Source organism: Artemia franciscana, chromosome 9 (genome assembly GCF_032884065.1).
Source record: "Artemia franciscana chromosome 9, ASM3288406v1, whole genome shotgun sequence".
Lineage (NCBI taxonomy): Eukaryota > Metazoa > Arthropoda > Branchiopoda > Anostraca > Artemiidae > Artemia > Artemia franciscana.
Genome location: NC_088871.1, coordinates 41,520,666 through 41,546,300, shown reverse-complemented (window position 1 = coordinate 41,546,300; position 25,635 = coordinate 41,520,666). Strand labels below are relative to the sequence as shown.

Here is a 25,635-nt window from a genome sequence, read left to right as displayed (position 1 = left end):
TAATGCTAAAAGAATTTCAAATTCTTATTTTTGTGCTCAACAGACAAATCGAGATTTAAACGTGTGAACTGAATATCTGAACATCTCAAAAGTAAAACAAAATTAATTAGAAATCTACCCCAGCGTGAAACCCCGTAAATTTAAATCATTAATCTATACCAATGAAATACAAAAATAAGCAACACATAACTATTTGGTCTTTTTAAGGATATTTCCACTCATGTACTTAGTTTGAAGCACATACCTACATGCATCCTTATTAGAGCTCATATGTTTTTGACGATTTTTGTCTTTATTCGGATGTTTTAGGATGAATAGAAGAGGAAATACTAACGAAAAGCTCCAAACTGACAGGACCAGCCATTATAAACGTTCACCAAAATATTGAGGTAGATATTGACAGTGTAATAAATAGATATGGCAGCAGAGGAAATAAACAAATAGACTTTTTCTTATAAAATCGTGATTTCAATAAATTAAGCAAAATATATCAAGCTTTTAAAAGTGGAAAGATACGCTACGTTGTTATGAAGTGAAATTTTGATTAGTAAATTTTTGAGATTCCGTCCAAGTTGAAACTGTTTATTAAAACTCTATTGAAAAAAAATGGTGAGGGTTTTAAGTTAATGCTTTATTGCCTATAGTTAAAACCCTCGTTCTAAATGAATTCTGTGTGTTTCAATCTCTTTGTTCTATTTTTTTTTGCTACAACCCTAAACGAACTAGTGCTTAATCTTTAATACATCTTTTACGAATATACAAACAAAGCGATATCTTTTTGTTATAATTTAAACATATACAAGAAGTTAATTTTTCCACACAGCATTTTCAACCACAAAATTCTAATAATTATTTCTACGAAATAATCTCTGCTGATTTTGCCCCTCATTCGGCTTGTCGGCGTTTTAAAACGTGCCGAATTCCTTTTGTAAGTTCTGAAGGGTCAAGGTTTTCAATTAGGTGCCAAAAACATTTAATTTCCCAAAAATTGAAGCTGAATACTAAACCTTCAATTGATTCATCCAGATTTTCTGTAAAGATGGAAATACTCAATACTGTTTAGTGACCATTAATGATGGAATATTAAAATATATTATATTTTTCTTTATGTGTCTGTTTACTTGTCTTTCACTAGTAATATATGCAGTTTCGACGCTTGTCATTGCAGTCAAATCAGTGAATTGCGGCATAAGTTTGGATTGATGCGTTGCCAGCTTTTACTAACTTATCAACAACAATCAGGCAAAAGCAAAACTCTAAAGGATTTTTTATGACAAAGCAGCTAGAAATGGCGCTGAGTGGGAGGGGGGGGGGAGGATTCTCGATGGCTTCTTTTAAGGGAAAAAACGTGATGGTATTCGATTGGGAGCTATTGAGAGTCAATCTATATTTTTTGTAATCGTAAAAGAAGGAGTCTAGGAGGTCATCACTGAACTGCTTTTCTATCACTTAATTAGCTACTAAATATTTAAAAATAAAACACAGTTCATCTCCATTTTTGAATCGTTCATCAAGATATGCTAGCACAAACTTGATCAGGCATATAAAGATAGAACCGGCAAGTTCGGCTCCTTGAAGGGATCAGCAGGTTATGTTAGTCATTCCGAGGTAATGTCCCCTTTAATCAATGGGTGTATGCACTGCATTCGCTTAAAAAAAAAAAAAAAAAAAAAAAAAAAAAAACAGAAGTTGAGCTAGAGAACGTTTGCTGACACCCATAACTTTTATGATCGTGGCCGCAAGAAAATTAGTTATGAGGTCAAATGCTTTCTGAAAGTCAGCTGAAAGTACAAGGTTGACATGAACTGCTACAGACCACAGAACTGAAAAAAAAGGCTGCAGCGTTGATCCGAAACAAAATCAAAGTTTAATGCAAGAGCTACAGAATGGGACACCTTGTACGCATTTACTCTGCTTACAAAATGTAAAAGATCCAGTAGCGAGACTAAATTTTAAATGGTAACAGCAAATTTAAGTTACCAGAATGGTGCGTCAACAGATATCTAAAACAGGCTATGACCAGACAATAGTTATTCTTAAATAACGGAAGGCACTCATCTAAATCCCATCTAACATCTATAGCATTTTTGGCAAAGCGAAATCAGATTTAATCTGTTGAACCACCAACGCGTAAGAAAAATACACGAAAAGTCGGAACACTTATGAAGTCTTATATGTTTATTAAGGTCAAAGATTTATAATGCAGTTAAAACCAATAAATTCCAAATGTTTGTGAACAACATCACTTTCAATAGTCAAACTAATTTAAATCAAACAAATGTTTGAACACATTTAACTAACAGTTGAATCAGACTGCATTATCCTTCATTAAACGAGCTTTTCTTTTTTATTCCAAGTGAGTTTTCCGTGCACCAACAGTAATACCAAAAATATCCTCATGGTAACGGCCGCTATTCTAAAACAATACACAATTAATTAGAAACACAGCAACTCTATAATGAAACATCATTAAAATAGATATTATTTCCCTTCCTTTTCTCTGATAGCACAATAGTTGCACCTACTGACAAGTGGCTTTAAGATTTATCGACTGATCTTGAAATATGACTATTCCCAAGTTCGATACGGCAGCTTGTGATATACTTCTACCCTTGAAATACCATTGAGGAATATAGCCACCTTTATACATGCACAAATAGAGATACACAAAAAAACTGTTCTTGACATAAATGGTTTCACTCTCAAGCAAAAATAAAAACAGAGAGAATTACAAATTTAAAAGTATCTCAGATCCCAGATAACTAGGAGTAGAATAAGCGTTAGGAGTGAAACAAAAAGTTTTTTCGTAAAAAAAAAAAAAAAAAAAATCATTCAATAGCGCATACCTAAGTAATACTGCAGATAATATAACGAAGAGGTAACGAAAGCCAAGAGCTCATATGGCACTTGTGACGAGAGATCGGATCCGGTCCGGTTATGTCAATCACGCATCTAGAACTTATGCTTATTCTCGAACTCGCCAAAGCACTAGAAATCTCCCCAACTCCCCCAAAGAGGTCGGATCTGGTCCGGTTATGTCAATCACGTATCTAGAACTTGTGCTTATTCTTTCCATCAAGTTTTATCCCGATCTCTCCACTCTAAGCGTTTGCCAAGATTTCTGTTTCCCCCATTCACCCCTCAAAGGTCCCTGGATCCGATTCGAATTGAAAACAGAACATCTGAGACATAACATCTTTCTATATATCAAGTTTCATTAACATCTGATCACCCATTAATGAGATAAACATACCTCAATTTTCAAAATTTATCCCTCCCAACAGCCTCCCCCAGATGCTCGAATCGGGGAAACAACTATTATCAAGGCAATTTCTGCAGGTCCCAAAATACTCCAATTAATTTTCATCGTCCTAGCTCCTCCAGAAGCACCGAAATCGCCAAAGCATTGGACATCCCCCCCAGCTCCCCAAAGAGAGCAGATCCGTTCCGGTTATGTCAATCACGTACCTAGGACTTGTGCTTATTCTTCCCACCAAGTTTTATCCCGATCTCTCTACTCTAGACGTTTTCCAAGATTTCCGGTTTCCCCCTCCATCACCCCCCAGTGTCACCGGATCCAGTCGGCACTTGAAACAAGGGATCTGAGACAAGTGATCCTACTGCATATTAAATTTCATCAAGATCCGGTGACCCGTTCATAAGTTCAAAATACCTCATTTTTTCTAATATTTCCGAATCAACCGTCCTTCCACTCCCCCCCCCCCCACAGATGGTCGAATCAGGGAAGCGACTATTTATAATTTAATTGGTCCGGTCCCTGATACGCCTACCAGCTCTCAGCGATCACTATATTGATCACGTATCTAGTTTCGAATCTTCTTCATGTAAAAATTGGGGTGGTCCGGGATTCGAGCCCGAGACCTCTCGCACCCTAAGCGAGATTCATACCACTAGACCAGCAAGCCACACTATCATTCTTCTCAACTATCTCGTTTGCTGGTGGTCGACTTGGTGGACCGAACATTTCTAATTTAATCTGGTCTGGTCCCTGATAAGCCTGCAATCTTTCATCGTCCTAGATTATCTGGAAGGGCACAAACTAGCAAAACCGGGACCGACAGACGCCCACCAGACAGACAGACAGACATGCAGATAGATCGACGAACAGAAATTGCAATCACTATACGTCACTTGGTAAATACCAAGTGCCATAAAAAGCGTAGCTACAGAAAAAAGGTTAATCATTTGATGTCGGACGGGAAGAAAATTTCACACGTAAATGAATAAGAGAAACAAAAAGAGGAACTTGTAACCAGTTAATCCACACACGCGTACCTACACACATAACCCTGTGTTTTAGTTTTGACTCAAGATATCTTGATTGTTTTTTTTTCCCATGTTTACTCTGCTCTTGCGAAGTTTTAAGTTTTCATGTAAAAATGAATTGCAGTGTATTCTCTTCTTATTTTGTTATACTTTGCAACAGTCATTATCGCATATGACATGGGATAAATATGAATTATTATCATTACAATACAACTTGTATTTCAAATAACAACAAGGCCAAAAAGACAGGTTATTTAAGAGAATTTTATTATATATCAAAGATACATTACTTTTATACTAAAATCACCAAGTAAGTTTCTAGTACGATTGTTCCTATAGGCCAGTAGTTTATAATCTTTGAATGCATTTTATTTTAAATTTTTTTAGAAATATGTCTTTGTCCATACCAAAAAATTTAATACTAGAATGAAAACATGTTTTAGTAAAGATTTCAAGGAACCGAGTTCTTTGCTTTTGGAATAACACCTATACATACATTGAAACAGGAGGTGTTTAATTAAAAAAGAGCCAGCCTTGGCCCTTGGAAAACTGCAAAGTTTACTTTGCCCAATAAACGAGTCAATCAATGAATACACGTGTTTGAACTAGATGTGAGAGGATCCTTTAATTTTTAAAGTTTCAGATTTAAATATTTTTGTCCCTTGAAATGTTCAGAGGCCAAAGTGATGTGACCAAAGCGACTTAGAAAATAACAAAATAAGAGACATTATTATATCAATCTTGATGAACCAAATGACGGGGTAAAAATAACTTCAGGATTTTTGTTTGTTTGCGCATCTGTTCCAATAGGGACAAGAGCTAACAGCTCATTTAAGTATAAAATTAGTAAAAATGGCTACTGAAAAATTAATAGTTACTATGTTATTATTGTTATGTAATTTTTAATAGTGAAATTTTTGGCTATTTCTCGTGCCAAATGCAGTGGCTATATATCATTGTATGTTTTTTTAGCACTTGGTACAGCGTTCCTATCAACAAGAGTCGAAATTTCACTCAAACTATCCCGATCATATTAGCTCCAACTCGTTATATATTCATGTCCACAGATATTACACTGCAATGGAGGGACAATCCAAATAAATAACAAAGCTAGGAAGAAGTTATTCAGCCTCAAAAAATCTACCAAAACAACCTTAACCCAAGAAAAATACTCCATTATTCAAATACAGTCCAATCTTGTGTAATTTACTAGACTATTATTTTCTCAAGGGGTGCAAACTCTCAAGACAACTCCGAAATCATGTTTCTAATCGCCATTCTAATTAAGCAAACTCATTAAAAGTATACTTTAGCAACACTGTGTGGCCAGGCAGGCAGGATTTCCCTTTCAAAGATACAATTAGGAACTTATGATAGAGAAGAGACCCTAAACCATCTCAGAACGTCAAAAGAGCTCCAGCCTTTTATACCCAGTCCATCCTCATGTCAAATTAAGCTTATAAATATGATTTTAACTGCCAAGCAGTACTGAGGTAAAAGACCAAAAATCCATCCTTTATAAATATTAACATTTTACGATTTTATAAAGATACAATTAAATTTACACAGTTAAATTTAGTATTCCTAGACGTAAACCTACATTGAAAGTGGAAAAATTCTGGATGCCATCTTGATAAATAGTTTGTCTTGAATCCTGAAAATTCTAGTCTTTGGATCTAGGACCTTATCCTAGATCTTAGGATCTAGAGTACCGTCTCACCACTCACAAAGAAGTAAAAGTAGTAATATGGTACCCTCTCACTAAAACATCAGCCATATTCCGTCAAAGCTTAGGTCCTGTACTAACAAGGAAACTATTAAATTCAGTGCACAGCTGTGTCGTTTACTAGGCTATTATTTTTTTGAGGGGATGCAACTCTTCAATTTCACCCTGAAGCCATGTTTGCAGTCCCCATTCTAGTCAAGCAAGCTCATGAAAAGTCTACTTCAGCATCAATATAAGGACAGACAGGCAGGCTTTCCCATCCAAGGATGGAGGTAGGAATTTATGACAGAGTGTATGACTCTAGACCATCACACAACATGAAAAGAGCTCCGGTCTTTTATACCCCTTGGCCTATCCTCACGCAAAATTAAGCTTAAAATATGATTTGCAAAAAAACTGACGTGATAGGGGTATTTGAATACTATTTTCAACAAATAAGATTCTATAACAAATATAAAAAATTATTAAGCAGTTTTTGATCGCAAGCCTCTATTACTGATACATGGGGAATTACAAGAAAGTGGCAATAAAAGTCAACGTAACATCTCATGCTCACTCATGCACAAAAGGCAGTATGAAACGTGATTTTATGCTTTATGAAAGACTTTTGCTGTATGAAAGAGAATATTTAAATTGTATCTGATAATAAAACTTACAATGAGGTTTTCTACAGCCGATGCAGCTTCATCCGCGTTGATATTTCCATATTCTTGAAATATTGAAACTATAACCGATTTGACATCATTCGCCATGTAAAAATCTCCACATACATAAATATGACCGCCACGACTATTTTTCAAGAAACTATAAATTCGACGTTTGTTACTTCTGATCTTCATCTGCATCAGGACCTGGAAAAAAATTATTACTAAATCCAAACACGGCTTCATCTACATTACAAATACCAATACACTACTAATACCAAATACATTACAAATTAATCAACTCAATTGCAGCTCTTTCACGAATCCCTAATTTTATCTTGACTTCCTAGAATTTCTCCGAAAGAAAATTAAGTTCTAAAGATTCTTCCCAAAAATTAACGGTGACAAACGGCCTCCTTAAAACATTAAAATAAAGGCTGCACGTACCTGATCGTAACCGAATAAAATTTCAGGTTTGCATTCAGGTCTCCACTTGGATGATCGAATGTTCACGAACATCCGATCTGGGGCACATCCTTGTAAACCTTCAGAGCTATATGCATCGGGAAATTGTATGGCTTTCATATTCTCTGTAAAGAGATGGCTTTCAAATTCTCGGAAATTGTATGGCTTCTCCTCTCTGTAAAGATCTAGTTCTTGGGTTCTATACCCTCCATAGAAAATAGCTGCGCCCAGATGTTGTCCAACTAAACTTATATTTGGATTTGTCACTATTGATGTGTTAGCATTATTACAAATTGACACAGAGTGAAATGAATCAGATCAAAAGTAACAATATTAGTCAACAATGAATACCAGCTTGTATCCCAAGTAATCTACAAAGATAGTTGAAAAGGTCGAAAAGTACTCAAAATGGTGAAATAAAAAAAAGTGAGTATCATAAAGATTTTTAAGATTAGAAATTTTCACAATAAGACACATATTTGTGGTCCCGTTTCTTAATTTATCTAGAAAGGGGACTTTGGGCCAATTTGAGGTGTGAGGCTTTGACCCAAACATTGAATATTAAAATTAAGCCCAAACAGCTTGGATTGGATGAAAAAAAAAATTAATAATGATAATAACAGACTACACCTTATCTGCTAAGTCTGGACCAATCTAATAGGAGATATTGTACAGTTTCTCTAACTTCACATCTTTATATAGCTGGGGAATAGCCTATGGTTATTAACTAAAACTATTTAATTAGACTATTCTTGAAAAAAGTAAGAAATAACATTAGTATATAATTAATAAACTGACACCGAGCCAAAGGCTGACAACTTCTTCAAGGCAAGTAAATCGAAAAACAAAAACAAAACAATATTAGCCAACAACGGACACCAGATTTTTTCACAAGTAATTCATAAAGACAATGGGAAAGGTCAAAAAGTATTAAGAAAAACAATATAATAATAAATAAAGAAAAATGATTTCCAAAAATAAGATGAAAAAAAAACAAACATATTTTTGGTTGCTTTTTTTTTGGATTTCGACATTTCACAGCCTCTTTCTGAAACCATTCCTGAAGTTCTTCTGATTTTCTCAAGGCTCTCGATATTCGATCATAGCTGTTAGATTATATAAAATTACCTTTCATCAGTTCTGCCCGATGCATCCAGAAAGACCTGAATGGTGCGATGCCTGTACCCGGTCCTACCATTATAATTGGTACAGTTGGATTTTCTGGCAAATGAAATCGAGGCTCACTAAAAAACAAGAAAAAATATTTATTGTGTTTTTTTTATATAAAAAACTTTGGCTAGCTCTAGTCAGTTAACAGTAAGAATCGTTTCTATTCGGTGTTTTAAGTTGCTTCAACACTAAGTACGTAATTTTCTCTGTCAAGTGTCACAATAAGTACAACCTTTCAATTTTATACAAGTTTTATAAAATCACCCCAATCATTGTCTAAATCATCACAAATTAACTGTTCAAAAATTTGAATGTGTAATAGAGATAGAGATTGAAGCTAGCATAAAGCATGAAAGGCTTTCAGGGTAAAGTTTATAAAATATTGCCTTCACAGTTAATCACTTGTTCATCAAGAAATTCAATTTTGTTGCTGCTATATTGACTTTTACCTAATGCAACATAAACTTTAATAAACTGAAATTCTAAGTTGAATTTGAGCCTACTTTACATAACATTTGTTACGGAAGAAATTTTCTCCGTAAAGTAACTTTCACATTACGTACGTAATAGGCCATGCTAACTGGCAAAGTTACGTTACGTGTAACCTTTCACACTTAAACAAATCGAACATTAGGTGGGTAACGCAAAAAGTATGTAGCCATTATTTTCATCGTTTAAGGTCATCGCAATTATCATATGCACACTATAAAGAAACAAAAAATGCAAAATAAAAAACGCAAAAAAAAAAAATATAAAGAAAATAAAAAATGCAGGATAGAGATAAAAGATTCAAGCTACTATCAAGCGTGAAAGGCTTTATAGAAATTTCAAGATTTATCGATTGCTCATTCAGAGATTCTAGGTCTGCAAAATTTTGCATCAACCCACAAGAAATCAATCACTGTTATAATGAACTTCCTGAATTTTCCAAAAAGGATTGCTTTTCAGCTAGTATTGATCCCATAATCCCAACGGATTTAGGCGGCTAGATTTTTTCACCCTAGATATTGAGTAATACATTATATATATATATATATATATATATATATATATATATATATATATATATATATATATATATATATATATATATATATATATATATATATATAATAAGCGTAATCTAGCATAATAGAATATACGATCCGATATACACCCTCCGAATAAACGATCCGTAATAGAAAATATACCCTCAGAATAAACAAATTCGAAAATACGTAGAAGTTTTCCGTGTAAACGCAGATATTCGTCTTTTTTTAACATTCGTCTTTATAGCAAGAGAGTAAAGTGGTAAATAATTTTTAATCTTACTGGTCATGGAGTAAGAATCTAGCGTAAGAAAATATATTCTATTACGTATAATAAGCGTTACGGAGTAAGCGGAATCTAGCGTAATAATATATAATACATATATATATATATATATATATATATATATATATATATATATATATATATATATATATATATATATATAAAAGACTCACAGGGGAAAAAGGAAGGGACAGACGGAGCAAACCAATAGCGAGAAATGAGTATCAAAAACTGAGCAAAAGTACGACCAGAAAGACGAGACCGATGATGGAGATGGCATATCGAAGGTCCACGTAGCACTTAAGTCATGGTATCTTCTGTATACTATTCAGTCTCACTTAAAAGTACAAGAAGAAAAAATATAAAGTACATCAAAAAGCTGTTCAAATCCTCCAGTAAAAGCAATAAAATCGAACTTGAACCCATTAAAAGCCAAAGTTTATATTATTCCATAATAGAATAACTTTAGCTCAAAGTTTTACTGATTACCAATAATATTGGCTCAAGACTTGTTTTAGAGTTTAACCAAGGAACCGAAACAGTCTATTTGCAAATGTTTGACACTAATAAACTGCAATATACGTTCAGGGAAGTATATGCCAAAAATTGTGCTCCAAAATTGAGACAAAGCTCATCACTAAACCAATGAATTCACATTTTTGCATTCATTGATGTTCACTTCTTAGAATTACCATGATTGTAGTAAGAATAGTCCTTGGATGATTTCCATGGAAGACAACCTCCCTTCCCTTGTCTACAGGTTTGACTTAATAGATACGGTTTTGCTTGATACATTGACAGCATAAAATATAAAGATAAAAGTTGGATTTCTCAAAATACCGATGACATGAAACTTTATAGTAGAACACAATAAATATTATAGACACAAACCTCCTGAAGAAGGCGTTTACGGTTGTTCCAATAGTAGCTTGATTCAGGTACATTGAACAGAGACCATTTCGAGATGAACCATCTGGAAAAAAAATTGTAATAAAAAAAAAAGAGAAACATTTCTTGGCCCAGGCGTTAAGACGCAACAAAAATGTCATTTCAAGAAGGAGGCAATTCATTTCAGGGATGAGGTCCAACCATAGAAAAAAAAGAGTTCTAAAGGAATTTCTAATGGAAAAAAGTTTGATTACCTGCACTGCTAAAACTTTTGAGATTTTGCGTTATTGTTCACAATAAAACTGAATCGACAATAAAATAATCGTTATTGGGAAATAGAACTGGATGCATATCCGACATTGAATTCATACGTGTAATTGGCATCATTCTATGAGCTTGGCCAGAGTCAACTCAACTCCACATGAGAAATCTGGGGAAGGTAAACAAGAAGGTGTGTGAAATTAATCAACGCGTACTATGGAAATATACTATGTTTTCTATATCCGAACTTGAGCATTCTAGACTTATTAGAGTGATTTATAGGGAATTAAATTATATCTTGAAATTAAGGTCATTGTTTAAGCTTGTCTATAAAACTTTATTATTACATCTTATCAATTGAAACTGTGCGTAATCATAAATTATTAATGTTGTCCATTTCAAATGAAGTGACCATTAATCATCTAACTAACACTACAAGCAACATGGACTGGTCAGTTTTTGTATTCAACAAAGTAGAAAGAAAAAATTCATAGAATTTACATCAAATTGACTCTAATTCATTCAAGAAGGCCGAAAGCCCGAGCAAAGCGAGTGGAATTTTCGAGGCCCAAAGGCCAGAGCTACCTTTTGAATGAAAAAAGGGCTATTTGAGAGGGCTATCAAAAAGCTAATTTAGCAGACGGTTTAGTTTTTGTCTAGAATTTTTCTTATATATATATATAAAGTTGGGTATGCGTGCTTGATCACTTTACAATAAATTTACAATTATAGCTCTAATCATAAATATTTTAGAGCATTTATAGAGAACGCCACCTAAGTGACCCAAGCCTGTTTCTTCCAAAAAGGAATGTACGAATAGATTATTTACAAGATAGCGGGTTTAGTATAAGCAAAAAAAAAATAAATAGGTTTTAATGGTTAGAAATCTTATCCGATCAATACGTTTTATCTTTAGTAACTTAAATAATTGAGTCCATAAGCCGGTACGTATCTTTCTTCTTATTTTTTTTTACGCGTTTCACCTTATTGAACACTGAATTTCACTCTATTTCAATGATGAAATTGCTCACCCTCAGTAATAAATTTGACAGCCCCAACTGTTAGATCCACACAGGTTGGCGAACTCAGCAAACAGGAAGATATAGAATAAAAGCGTGGCTTCATTAAGGGGAGTTTAATGATGAGAGCTTCAGCGGGGATACTCAGTGATGAAAATTCTTCAAGGAAGCTCAGTACGGTTGGCCATTTGGAATGCTTCCACTGCTCATACCTCCCCACATCCTGAAATAAATTGTACGCAAAACTGTTAATTTGGCAACATATTTCAAATCCTAAGAAATAGCATTACTTTTTTTTAGCTGTGCACCGAAAGCAATTAGAAAAAAGTAAAGTATATATGGCGGCCGTAAAGCTTAGCGTCTTGATTCAATTTGCATGATATACCCAGGTAAGTTATTTCTAAAAGTTTCCGATACGTTAAATAAGAAATACAGCTACATCACCAACTCTTATCACTTTCAACTCTTAGCTTTTGATTCTGGTCCTTCATTTTACAAGTGAACGAACATCAAACATTCTTTTTTTGCCTCCTCAGCTCCCTTGCTCGAGGGCATTCCGTGTTCTAATTTTCACTATCAATTGTAAGATTGGAATTAATTCAAAAATTGTTGCCTTATTTCTTTTAATGCTACGCTCTGACAAGAGTTCATCCACGACAGCCAGCGAGGTGTTATATTTGAAACAGAATTCGAGTCATATTTTATTTTGCATCACAAAGTTGGCTTAAGTTATTTTAATATCATTCATGAAAAGATATTTTTCCCTAGATAGCCTAAAAGTGCACAAAGAATGGCTTAAAGGTGCAAGTTATAGAATTAATAATGTAGTAGCAGGGCTTCAAAAGTTTTTAAATAGTAGTCTCTATACAGACTAAAAATACTCTAATAATAGAGACTAAAAATATAATACAAAGTAAGTAAGGAAACCCATATAGGGATCAAGCATTCAAAGACACTATTCTTCTTCATAAATTAAATAAAAAGTCTAATCAGCACAGATATATCGGTCAGAATTAAAATTGCAAAAAATCGAGGATACAGTGCCACGGCATATCTCTAAAGCTTAGACTCTCTTAAAGTACAGGTTACTAAAATTTCCTGAAAAGAAACATAGATTGAACAAATATTCCTTTTTTTCCCACTTCAAATAAAATAAAAACTGAGAATGCAAAAATGTAAGAAGAAAAAACCCGGTGGAAAAAAAATAATACACGAAAGTTTGAAGTGAGACTACCTCATCATTTGAATAATCAAAACTTAATAGCTATACAATTTGAGAGTAAAAAAGCACCTGTGAGAGCATGTCCAAGCCTTCTTTTTCTTTTGGATCTGTAGCGTAGGTAGCAAGATCATATAGAAGCGATTGGGTCGGGGGAGTTGTAATATCCAAAAACTTTTTGAACCAGTCAAAGACTGTAGCAGGAGGTAGATTTTCATAACAAACCCATTCTTTCCTTGGGCCTGAAATAAAAAAAAAAAAAAAAAAAAAAAAAAAAAAAAAAAAAAAGAAGTATAAAGTAAAGCCAAGAATCCAAGAACAAACATTTAATATCACTATAGATAAAACAAAAGGCGGTACAAAGGCACTGACTTAACAACCCGATTGAATTACTACTAGTTGACTCTGTAATCTCATACAGAATTGACCCAGCTCTAGATGGGTTCATGGAGAAAAATGAGGAATACATACAGGAAAGGTATGCAAAATCGAGGATAGTTGTCCCCCCCCCAAACACCCCACTTGTCTCCTTGGCTCAAGGGCCAAGACATGAAGATCAGCACCATCGGGACTGTAAAGCCCAAATGCGTATCTCTTCTTTTTTTAGAGATTAAAATAATTGGCTTCCTTAAGCTCTTGAGACTAAACACATCTATTGGGTCTTCATTCATAAAATAAGGTTAATAAAACAACTAGAGGTTATGTTTCAAGTCATACATAACCACATTCATAATAGTTTGATGTGTAAACCATGGCCATCAATTGGAGAAGACTCGAATCCAATCCCCTGATGGATTTCATTAAAAAACGATCTTTTTTAGTATTTTCAGTAAAAATTAAAATAATAACAATCTAATACTGAAGCACAAATTAGGTATACCAAAAACGCTGATATTACAAAAAAAAAAAATTTTCTTTTTTAATTGATGTATAAGCCACAACAAAGTAAAGGTGTTTATTTATAAGCCACAGTCTCCATGCCATTTTACTATAATAACTGAATACACATATTCGCTCTACATTTTCTCTCAGTTGCTCCTTTCTCGTTTCGCTGATCGTTTTTTTTTTTTTTTTTTTTTTTATGTCCATCAGTAGTTCATGGACTGCCTGCTCGTGCAATTAATCTTCTCATAGCTTTGTTTATTGGAAACGGCCAGGCATGTTCTTAGTATACATAAAAAAAAAACAATCTTGATTTTTATTTCTTTTTCCTCAATATCACAAAATCCCAGGTTTGCCTCATTTCTATTTCTAGATTCGTCTTGTCACGACAGCAAATTCAAATTTTTTTGGTTGTTCCATGTCTACATAAAATACAAGGATTTTGCCTTAGAGAAGAGAGCATTAATTCGAGAAAAAACACAGAAACAGAATTATTATGTGGAAAATAATGCTAATTACAACAAATGCAACGAAAATGTAAATATTTTGAATGCTGAAGATCTATACACTCCCCTCCCAAATTGAAAAAAAAACATTAGCCGTGCCAGCAAGCACCAGACAAGACACCATATAAAAAAATAACGTAAAAATAAGTTACCCAAATCAGACAATAACAAGTTCTGTTTTTGTAAAAATAAAATAAAAATAATAAAACAAAAATAAAATTTATCCTTAACAAGCCAGCCCGACTATTTACAACACTAGACAGCCCTTGCCCCACTTACCTAGGCTTTGTGGTAACAACATTACAATTAATAAAATAACATAATGGAATAAAGCCGAAGTACAAGCATTAATTAGGAAATATTACCAGCAATAGTCAACATTTCCTTCTGTATCATCAAACGGTAAGTCTGTTCAAGACTTGGGATAGGATTTAGCTTCTGAATTACCTTCGATACCATTTCATCTGCATTTTCTGAAAGTATCCCAAGATGATCACCAGGCTCGAACGAGACAGGGTTATTCAAGCACAAATCTTGCCAAGATAATCTGATTTGAACCGTGCATGGACTAGAATACATAATACAAGATATGTATATGCATGTATTGTATCACACAAAAGCTGCAAGGCCCATGGCTAAGAAAGCACGAGCCGAAAATTTAGGAAATCCACATGTGTTTTTGCAACATGGTTATATTACTTCAGTGGTTGCAGCAGCAGCTGCAACCAAGTAAAGAGTGAACCAAGCTCCTCAGTAACTGAGAATGAAAGAAAAGTCTTTTGAACAGGATTGTCAAATCCAAAAAGAGATTCCTATTTGCATCTGGTCAAAAATGGTAAGGGAGACAGGGGCTTTTTCGGACGGGGGCATGATCGGACAAACGATATTGCTCGTTCAGATATCGATACAAAAATTTGACAAAAATGTCAGTAGATGGCGAGCATGTAACGCACGTTCGATCAAATTCTGACTAGAATTCAGTAATAAATGTTCCTTTGAGAGGGTCAGATGCAAATTTGGAGGTAAATTTAAATTTCTAGCTGTATGTTCCTTGTCAATTTTCAGGCGTTCTGCAAGCTTTAGGGGAAAGAAGTTTCGGCAGGTAAGAGAGTGATCTATTGGCTACTTTCTAATTATAAAGTAATGTATATAATTTCATATTTTTTTTTTTGGCAGCCATCTTTTTATTAAAGGTCACTGTGGGGCATTTCCGGACACAGATTACGGGGCATGTACGGACATTATTTCTTGCCTGTCCGAAAATGCCCCCATCATGTGAAGTTCAAAGTGAAGTGTTAAAACTCTTGCCAGAGTTTGAAATAAAGCTGCACAGACCTGCACAAGCTTCACTATTATTCTTATCAGTTCTAATACTTTATTTCTTTTCAGAAAATGGTACGAACGTATCAGCGAAAACGAGACAAACCACCCCCTGATCTAGCAACGTTACAAAGAGCAGTCGCTTTGATCGTCAAAGATGGTAGCTCTATCAGAGCAGCTGCGGAGAACTTTGGACTCAAAAAGTCAACAGTTAATGATGCCCTTAGACGATACCATGCTGAACTGGATGCCCAGCCCGATATTCTGGAAACTGATAAATCTCCGGCTAAGGTCCTGCCATCTGAGAGACGTGGATTTTGGCAAGTTTTTACTAGAGAGCAAGAAAAGCAACTCACCGAATATTTAAAAGCAGCATCGCTGATGAATCATGGGCTGACAGGGTTTTCAACTCGTAAGCTTGCCTATGAGTTTGCAGTAAAGCTTAATGTGAAGATGCCCTTAACGTGGACGGAAAAGCGAAGGGCAGGCCTAGACTGGTTCTCTTCGTTTATGAAGAGAGGAAATGAGCTATCAATCCGGTCTCCAGAAAATACTAGTCAAGCACGTGCTTCCGGGTTTAATGCTCCAGTGGTCAGCAAGTTCTATGACAACCTAGCAGAAGTTTACAGCAGGCATAAGTTTCCACCTAGCAAAATCTGGAACTGTGATGAAACAGGTATCCCTACTGTTTTGGATCCCCCCAAGGTTGTAGCCAGGAAGGGGGCTAAGCAAGTCTCACAAATTGCTTCAGCAGAGCGGGGAGAGAACACGACTATGCTAGCTTTCATCAATGCAGCCGGACGGGTTATCCCTCCTGTTTTTGTCTTCCCTAGAGTTCATATGAATTGCCGGATGTATAACCTGGGCCCACTTGGAAGTTTAGGTCTGTCTAACAAAAGCGGCTGGATGACGGATGACAATTTCCTCCTCTCTATCAAGCATTTTCAAAGTGAAACAAAATCGACGAAGGAAGATCCTCACTTGCTTTTGATGGATAACCACGGCAGCCATATCTCCGTTGAAATTGTTCACTTTTGCAGAGAAAACGGAATTGTTGTGCTGACGTTCCCCCCACACTGTTCACATAAACTGCAACCCCTTGATATCAGTGTTTATGGACCTTTTAAAAACGGGCTACGTAATAGTTTCAACGAATGGCTTATAGCACATCCAGGTGGCAGAATATCGATCCATGAAGTAGCCGAGCTATCCCGACAACCGTTCCTAGATAAGTTCTGCCCCAGCAACATTGTTGCTGGGTTTCAAAGGCCCGGTATTTTCCCATTCAATCGTCATGCTTTTGGCGAATCAGATTTTCTCCCTGCTCTCGTTACTGACGTTCCACTAGCTGCAACTACTAACTCTACTACAGAGGCAGCAGATCACGGTGAAGTTATCCAGGACTCTGAACCTGAAGGTCCCGCTCCCGGTACATCCGGGACAGCTCCTATCACCCCCGAGTCTGTAAGGCCGCACCCAAGGATTGACCCAACAAAAAGAAATCCTTCGAATGGAAGAAAAAGAGGAAAAACCCGCATACTGACAGATACCCCTGAAAAAGAACAGCTGGAAAAAGAAAAGCACAACAGAGAAGCGAAGAAAGCCAAGAAAAAAACGCCACAAAAGAAAATCACTAAAACCAAGAAAATGGTCGGTCGTCGACAGACCAAGGTGGGAAATAAGCGAAAACCATCAGCTTTCATCAGGCTTTCAGTTTCGGAGACCAGTTCATCAGAACCCGAACTGCCAGATGACATTTGTGATGATGAGTCGGACATGTCACTTGATTTGGGAGAGGATGATGTTGTGGCGAGCGACAGACCGGTTTCTCCCATCCAAATCGGAAAGTTCGTTCTCGTCAAGTTTGAATTAGGAAAAAGCAAGTCCTCGTGTGTGTATTACGTTGGGCTAGTCGCGTCCATCGATAACGATGTTGCTGACGTCAAGTTTTTGAGAAAGATTGGCCCGAAGTTCGTATTCCCAGAGATTGAGGACAAAGCAACGGTCGACAAAAAGGATATTGTCCTAGTCTTACCAGATCCTAGTTCCTCAGGTGGGACAGCAAGATCCATTGCTGGACATGTGTTTTCACGTGATTTCTCAGCCTTTAATATAAAGTGATGGTTAAGTACCAGTACTTTTAATCACTTTTCTTACTTTTACACAAATATACGAAGTTTGTTAACACTTGTGCAGTACTTTTCTTTGAGAGGTGGGGCATGTCCGATCATGCCCCGGGGGTGTCCGAAAATGCCCCATGGCGGGGCATTTTCGGACAGCATGACCGAACTTGGGAAAATCTCATTTCTGAAAATGTGGTTGTAGATAGGACAATGAGGTTGTTGGTGTGGATTGCCAAATAGTTTACCTTCCAAAAGGAAGTATAAACACAGTGATCGGTCCAGTACGGAAAATGACACAACCGAAAATCTGAAAAACGTCCGGAATAGCCCCGGTCTCCCCTAACTATTTTCCCATTTAGACACAATTGTAAAAATAATTACAAAAACTAATTGAGGAATTTCAATAAGAATCCGAAAGCCTTCGCAAACAATAGCAGATCGAAACAAAAACTAAACCCTTAAAATCATCATGGTTCAAAGCCTTTGAGCCCCCTCATCCGCCTTCCCTTCACCCTTTTGAAAACACGGTACAATAAATATACTCTAGCCGAGATGGTGTTGATGACTCTGCTTTATTTTATTTTTCTCCTACGACAGCAGGCCGCCAGACTGTTATAGTTGGATGTTTACAGGGCTTAATGAAAGCTAATACTTGCACCTACGTGCTGTTTTTACAAACGGCACAAAAGTTAAGTCCCCAATGGCACCAAAAATGACATTTTTTGTTGCATTTCTGTATACGTCACAGATATCTACTCACTGCAAACAAAGCAGCAAGTTTAGAAGCTCGAAACCCTTCAAAAACAGCGGCAGATCAAGATAAAATTGCACCATCCGAATAAACAAGTTCGAAAATTCGTAACTAGAGGTTTTAATCCCCACCCTGTGAACAGATGAAAATCATACTGTAGCCAGGATGGCAATTATGCATAGTTTTGTTTCAAACTTCTTTTTCTTTTTTTTTCTTTTTTTTTACCCTTTAGTAACAGAAATTTGTATTGAAATTCATAAACGTAGAAGTTCTCCGTGTAAACACAGATATTCGTCTTTTTTTAACATTCGTCATTATAGCAAGAGAGTAAAGTGGCAAATAATTTTTAATCTTACTGGTCATGGAGTAAGAATTTAGTGCAGGCAGTATCAAATGCAAGAGACAGAAAAAAGATCCAACATTAGAAAAAATAAGAACAGACAACATTATAAAGACGATTTAACCGAAGGTGTTACATCAAAGGAAGATAAATAATGACAATCTCCCTGAAAAATTGACGCTATTAACAACAAATAGGGAGAAATCATAGAGAGGGATTGCTTGTTTATAAACCAAATATATCAACGATTCAACATTTTACAAACATAATGCTTCAAGCGAAGATTATGTTTAGATCACATCTTTAGGCTTATTATCGGACCTATTATATAGGCTTACAAGGGATCTTGAGTGGCCTATAACTTAGCATTAAAATTTAGCTACCAAATTAAACTCATCCAGTGGTGTCACTTACGGAGAAAATAGCAAAGCAAAGTGGCTTACCCCCCCCCCCCCTACGCATGATTATGCTTCCCCTACCCTTATATTGATTTTTTTTGGTATTTCCATTAAAAAATAGTCTTATTGCCCGAAACCCTAAAATGGTCCGAAACCCCTATTATAAAAATGGCCCAAAACCTCTAGAGTTTGAAATATATATCCTCCCAAATGTAATTTCCTTGAACTCACACCACTAAATACGTCTCAGCTACTCCTAATGGAGCCTTTGAGTTGGTAAAATGCAACTTTTTTAGTAGATCTAATAAACGACATTAAAGATATGGGAAGAGGAAGTGGCTGGCTAGAAATTTGATGATCTTTTTTGGCTTGATTGATTCTTAGGCTTATTTTGGCTTATTTAGGCTTATTATATAGGGGCACGTCCAGGTTTTGTTCGGGAGGGGGGTTTACAAAAAAAAACAAAAACGGATCAAACATTTTTTATATGCATATTTGTTGGGATTTAAGTAGGACAAAATTTGGGGGGAGGGGTTTCAAACCCCCTAAATCTCCCCTGAATACGGCCTTGTGCAGAGGTTTGACTTTTTGCCAAGTTGTTTAAGAACAACTGCTCAAATACATGAGCCATGTGCTAACTAAAGAAGTTAGCCCAAGTTTTTGGTAAAATGGGGTGAAAATATATGTCCTACTTCTTGCCTCTTTCTCCTACTTCTGTCCTACTTCTTGCCTAAGATTTCAATTTTTTCAATACTTCTAGAAAGCCCTTCGGTCAATTCTCTCTTAATCAGTGATTGAAGTATGGGAATTTAAGCTAAGAGCATAATCAAGCATCCTCGTAGAAATTTATTTTGCAAAGTGGGCAAAAATTTTGGATAGGATTGGGGGGAAGGGATTAAAGGACACAGTAAGAAGCAGCTGAGCCGTGTAAACAATATAGTGATTTGTGGGAAAGCTCGATAAATGTTTGAAATTCCAAAGTGAGGAGGAGGGACCGAGGCACCACAAACCCTATATGTCCAATATGTATTTCTATTTTGGAGAGCGGGGATGGGAGAATAAAAGAAGATAAAAGAAAGGAGGCCAATTGCATGATAAACACAGGAATAGTAGGAAGCTCGCAAGAACCTAGTAATTTCCAGGGAGAAGGGCCAAGGCACCACCATAAAAGCCTCCGTATATTTCTATTACAATGAATAGGAATTAAAAAAAAACAGGATTTCAAAATATTCAGCTCAAATATAACAAGTATAAATTCGAATAGAAACATGTTTCAGCTATATATGCAGAGATCGGTGACAGGCGCCTCATTTTGGACACAGTTCTGTGATTAGAGATATTTGCATATACACGGGGCCAAAACTGACTTTTATATATATATATATATATATATATATATATATATATATATATATATATATATATATATATATATATATATATATATATATATATATATATATATATATATACATATATATATATATATATATATATATATATATATATATATATATATATATATATATATATATATATATATATATATATTATAAATATACATATATGCTTTGCTTTTAGGGAGTAAGATCTTTCAAAGAGTAGTTTTTCGAGTTATTACACAATAATTCAGACTTAAGGCAGTGTTTATTTTCTATCACACGGTTTTTGTATAGCCTTAAGCCTAACAATAATGCAATTTTCAAACTTTTGAAATTCCAAAGAAACAACCTTTTATTGCTTTTTATTGATGACACTGTAGCAATATGGGCTTTTCAAATAAGTACAAAAATCTATAATCTAGTAAAAATCAAGCATAGACAAGTTGAAGAAAAGAGAAAATTAATTTTTCAGGATTGTGTGACATGCAGGTATGCGCTTACACTGCCACTTAGCTTCGCAGACCGCGGTGCAAGCGCTATAGGACCGCCTGTACTCTGCTTGGACTTGAATATCCTCAGGAGCCCAGGACCTACACTAACTCCACGAGAAGCATGTAATGCAGTATAGCCATTTGGAATGAAAACTCTATCATCTCTGCTCTCTCTGTTAAGTGTCATCCATCCTCATGGGACGTCTTGGGGCCACTCCTTCCAAAATCTGACAAACTAGAGTTCGATATGCTCTAAGACTACATCATGTCAATAACAATAAACAACCTAAAGAAAAGGCGTCAACCTTGACAGTCCAAAACGTACCAAAACCAAGATAGCCAATAGCTTGGATTTACAAGTTAGGTCCTGGGATCACAGTCAATTTTACCATTAACATTAATAAATAATCAATACACTCACCTCGGGCTTGAAAGCTTTTGAGAATACATGTGCCTTTGTTCTGTTGGCATAAGCTTTCATAAACATCCTTTGAGCAAACAAAGCTGCCCTAAAAAAGAAAAAAAAATATTTAAAAAAAATATATCTGTATAAGAGAAAAGTAAGAAACAGAAAGAAATAGTTCACATACTAGTACGTACATTAACTGATTTATATTCCACGACTATAATTTACAAAAACTTCAAAAGACAGTATTGCATATACCAACAAGCAATAGGCTGTCTATATATTTACTTCAATTAATAATATGATTTGTGAACGAGTAGGAGAAAATACCCATTTATGTTCCTTTCCAACAAAACGGCATTTTATCTAGATGGTAGCCGTGAGAGAAAGGATGGGGGTCAACAAGAGAAATAAATTTTAAATAACAATCACAAAATAATACCAATAAACGTTTATTTCATTTTTTGGAGATGGGATAGTTTTGGACCTCTCAGTTTTATTCATAGACTGCAGTCCTGTCAAGGGCACAGATGATTACTCAACCAAACTGAGAAAAAACGCGTATATTTTTCACAAAATATTCACTCTAGAAAATTATTTGATCAAATTAACACTGACATGCAAAGCAAAGAAATATGAACTGCTATTCTTCCGCAGGCAACCCTTCACCCCTAAAAAGTGAAATAATATAGATGGGCTAAATATAACCCTACCTAGTTAAATGGATTTTCTATGAGGGGGAGGGGCGTGAAAGCATTAAGTAGGCACAAAAGATAACATGGTAAACAGCTGCATCCTTAACAAAAAGTATGTCGGTAAGGCTATGTGTAGTAGATAGCCCAAATCCAAGAATTATGGAAAATAAGCAACAGGAAATTTTTAAAAAGAAATTGAAGAAGAACAGGGCGAACAATTACATTATAAAAGAATTCTATTATTATATTTCAACAATTTTGTAGTGGATGTCAACAAAACACACCCACAAAGCAAAGTTCCTATTTATTAAGCAAACAAAATTAGAAAATAAATAAATCGTCGGAAAGAAACTGAGCAAATTATATAAAAGACTTTTCGCTTTATATTTGACGATTTGTTGATCTCAAATCATTAAAGCTGACAAAAACCTCATGGAACATTTTTAAAGAGTTATAAAGACAGACAATGAAGTGGTTAAAATCAGTCAAATTTGTTACATTTTTTAATTAACAATGAGGGTTACAGAGGAAAATAGAAATTAAAAAAGTAAAACAGCAAGATACTTTTGCTGAACTTAGTTAAGTATGGGAAAGTGAAAAGAACGGAATGAAGCTAAAATTTGTGGTATTTAAAATGGCTATAAAGAATGTTAAGCTTAACACTTGAACATTAGCACTGAAGAAAAAACACGAGGACAAAATGTGTTTAGTAAACAAAGTTTAGCCACAATATTCATTATTAGCGCAAAGAACACGAGCCAGATCAGCATATGTGACTAGTGTCATAAAAGAGCAGCTTCGATGACTTGGACATGCCTCAAGACAAAATACAGTTCACGATTATAAAATATACTTACTAAATAGCCTGCAAATGGGAAAGATACAGTCAAACTCAACATATTGCGCCGGGCTGATATTAAAAGAAAGAAAGAATCTTTGGGGATTTTGTATTTTCGGGGACTTTCGTCTCAAATGTCATAATGCTAAGGTGAATTCGTAGCAGAAGGCTTCGAGCACTCATTCTTCGAAAATGGTTTTCAACATATCAAAGTTTAAAAATGAAAATTTAAATCTAAATAAATACTAGTTGCTTAGGATAGTAAACGTAGTGGTGTATACTCGTAGGTCTGAGTTTCATATATATCAATTTTCCAGATAAGGGTTAGTTGAAAGTTTAATCAAACAAACTAAAAATCTAAAACTGTAACCTCCCAGTTTCACCGCTATATGTCTAAGCTACGTTTTTTTTCCCCTTTTTTTGTTATTGAAGAATATTATTTATATTCTTGTCAAAGGGATTATATTTTTGTTTGATTAATATCTATTCACTACAGATTATCTATTCTGATATACTATAGTACAGATATACTACAGATATACTATAGTGAATATCTATTCACTAAAGGGCAAACCCTTTATACATATAGATCGAAAATAGAATTAGAAAAAGGTAAACTGACCTTGCCATGTGCCTAAATCTCTTCAAGTAATCAATTTCTCTCTTTTCTAAGGTTCCTCTAAAATGTTTTCCAAAGTTATATGTCTTCCATGGCTGATCCTGGAACACAAGATGAATGTGATTTGGACAATAGGGATGCAATTAAAAGCTACTTTTAGATGTTTGTAGGCATCATACAAAAGAAAAAAGCATAGTAAAAATTATAGACTCACAAAGTGAACGGTATCAACATTCTAGGGGGTACTTTCGAGCTTACTAGGGAAGAAAGAAAGAGGGCCAGGATTGGCCAGGCATTATGAGCCTTAAAAGAAACAAAATTATGTCAATTTACTCACTTATGTGATAAATTTTAGAAAGCTTAGGTTTATATGAGACCAATTGGTCATGCTTCAAAAATTGGTGAAGGAAGGTGGTTGACATAAGAATACCCCGGTTCCTATAGTTTAATCGCTTTTGTTATAAGTCCCACGCAAAAATTTGGGGTCCTATTCATCAGGAGAAAAAATATTTCATTTTGACGTTAAGACAATATATATATATATATATATATATATATATATATATATATATATATATATATATATATATATATATATATATATATATATATATATATATATATATATAATAATCAAAATAAACAGCTTATATCCAATCCCCAGTCAAGGGGTATGTGCCCCCCTTCCTCCCTCCTATCGCATTGTCATAACTTTTCGTATGTCTAGATTGTATCATATTTGTATACGGGGCTGAGTCCAGAAGCAGCAGGAGGGGGAACCGGGGTTGAATCCCACCCCTCCCAAGTATTTTTCTAACTCGTAAATTCGTCATAAAAACACATACAAAAAAAAACTGCAACTCTTCCTATGACTCGAAAACTAGACTTAAAAATGGAAGTAAGCTCTCCAACCTGAACAAAAGCTCGTTTGGTAACCCACACCCTCTCGAACCGCTTTTCTGTGGTAAACTTCTGTCTAAAGACTCTAAACAAATATCCTTTTGGTAACCAGACCCAACAAAAATTCTTTTGGTAAACCTCAACTCCCTCCCTCTCAAAAAACTGAAACTCCCGTTCCCGAACAATAATCTTTTAGCCCCCTTCCCACCCCCTTGGAACAAAAATCCTAGATGTGTACCAGATTGTATAGTGCATTAACATTACTGTAATTTTTTGCAAGGAGTTTATATGTTAAAAAACCTTTGCAAATTAATAAGATAATTTGAGTTTCTATTAGGTTAGTATTGTAGTCTATTTCTGAAGTTCTAGATCGTTTCTATTTTATGATGATAGATCTTTGTCTATACAGTGCTTCTTTATTAAGAATAAACCTAGGAAGGAGCGATGTGCAACAGATAAGACATACACTGATAGTCTGTGTAGGCTTGGCTGCAAGTTTCAATCCCCACTACACAGCTAAGTTCAGCAGATTTTAACCAAACATTGTCTCCTTTGATGTGAATTCACTCAGTTTATGGTTGCCCAACACCCACTCTGACGGTTCGAAACTCTTTGCTAACCTAAAAATTACTGAGCTTCTATAAATTTTCATAAAGAGTTGTAAATTTGCTCAAAACAAATACAACGACATACAAAATAAATACGGGATGGGTGATAATTAAATTATGGCTTATAATTAAATTAGATAATTGATTAGAAATGTGAGATAATTAGATTAGAAAGGCACAAGGGGCCATTTGGGTATGATGTGTCTCAGGACTCCCCTTCATCTTTCTTCGCAGAAAAAAAAACCCAAAATCCAGAGCTTTCACACTGAAAATGCACATTTTTTATTCTAACCTTTACCTCATTCCCTCCTTATATAGCCGTTTGATTGACCAATTTTCTACACATACCTGATAGTCGTACAAGGGTTTGATCCAGTAGAATA

At 35.1% G+C, this 25,635-nt stretch overlaps 1 protein-coding gene across 1 annotated transcript in view; it reads right to left on the bottom strand.

Moving 5' to 3' along the window:
* LOC136030826 (nitric oxide synthase, salivary gland-like) overlaps positions 1-16,077 on the bottom strand; it is a 57,432-nt gene extending 41,355 nt beyond the window's left edge. The window contains exons 1-8 of the mRNA XM_065709872.1: positions 16,058-16,077; positions 14,747-14,949; positions 13,066-13,235; positions 11,787-11,997; positions 10,498-10,579; positions 8,251-8,366; positions 7,105-7,364; positions 6,670-6,864 (exon numbers count right to left, since the gene is read on the bottom strand). Of these exons, the coding sequence (XP_065565944.1) occupies positions 6,670-6,864; positions 7,105-7,364; positions 8,251-8,366; positions 10,498-10,579; positions 11,787-11,997; positions 13,066-13,235; positions 14,747-14,949; positions 16,058-16,077 (1,257 nt within the window). The remainder of the gene's footprint in view (positions 1-6,669; positions 6,865-7,104; positions 7,365-8,250; positions 8,367-10,497; positions 10,580-11,786; positions 11,998-13,065; positions 13,236-14,746; positions 14,950-16,057) is intronic.
* Positions 16,078-25,635: the final 9,558 nt, after the last annotated feature.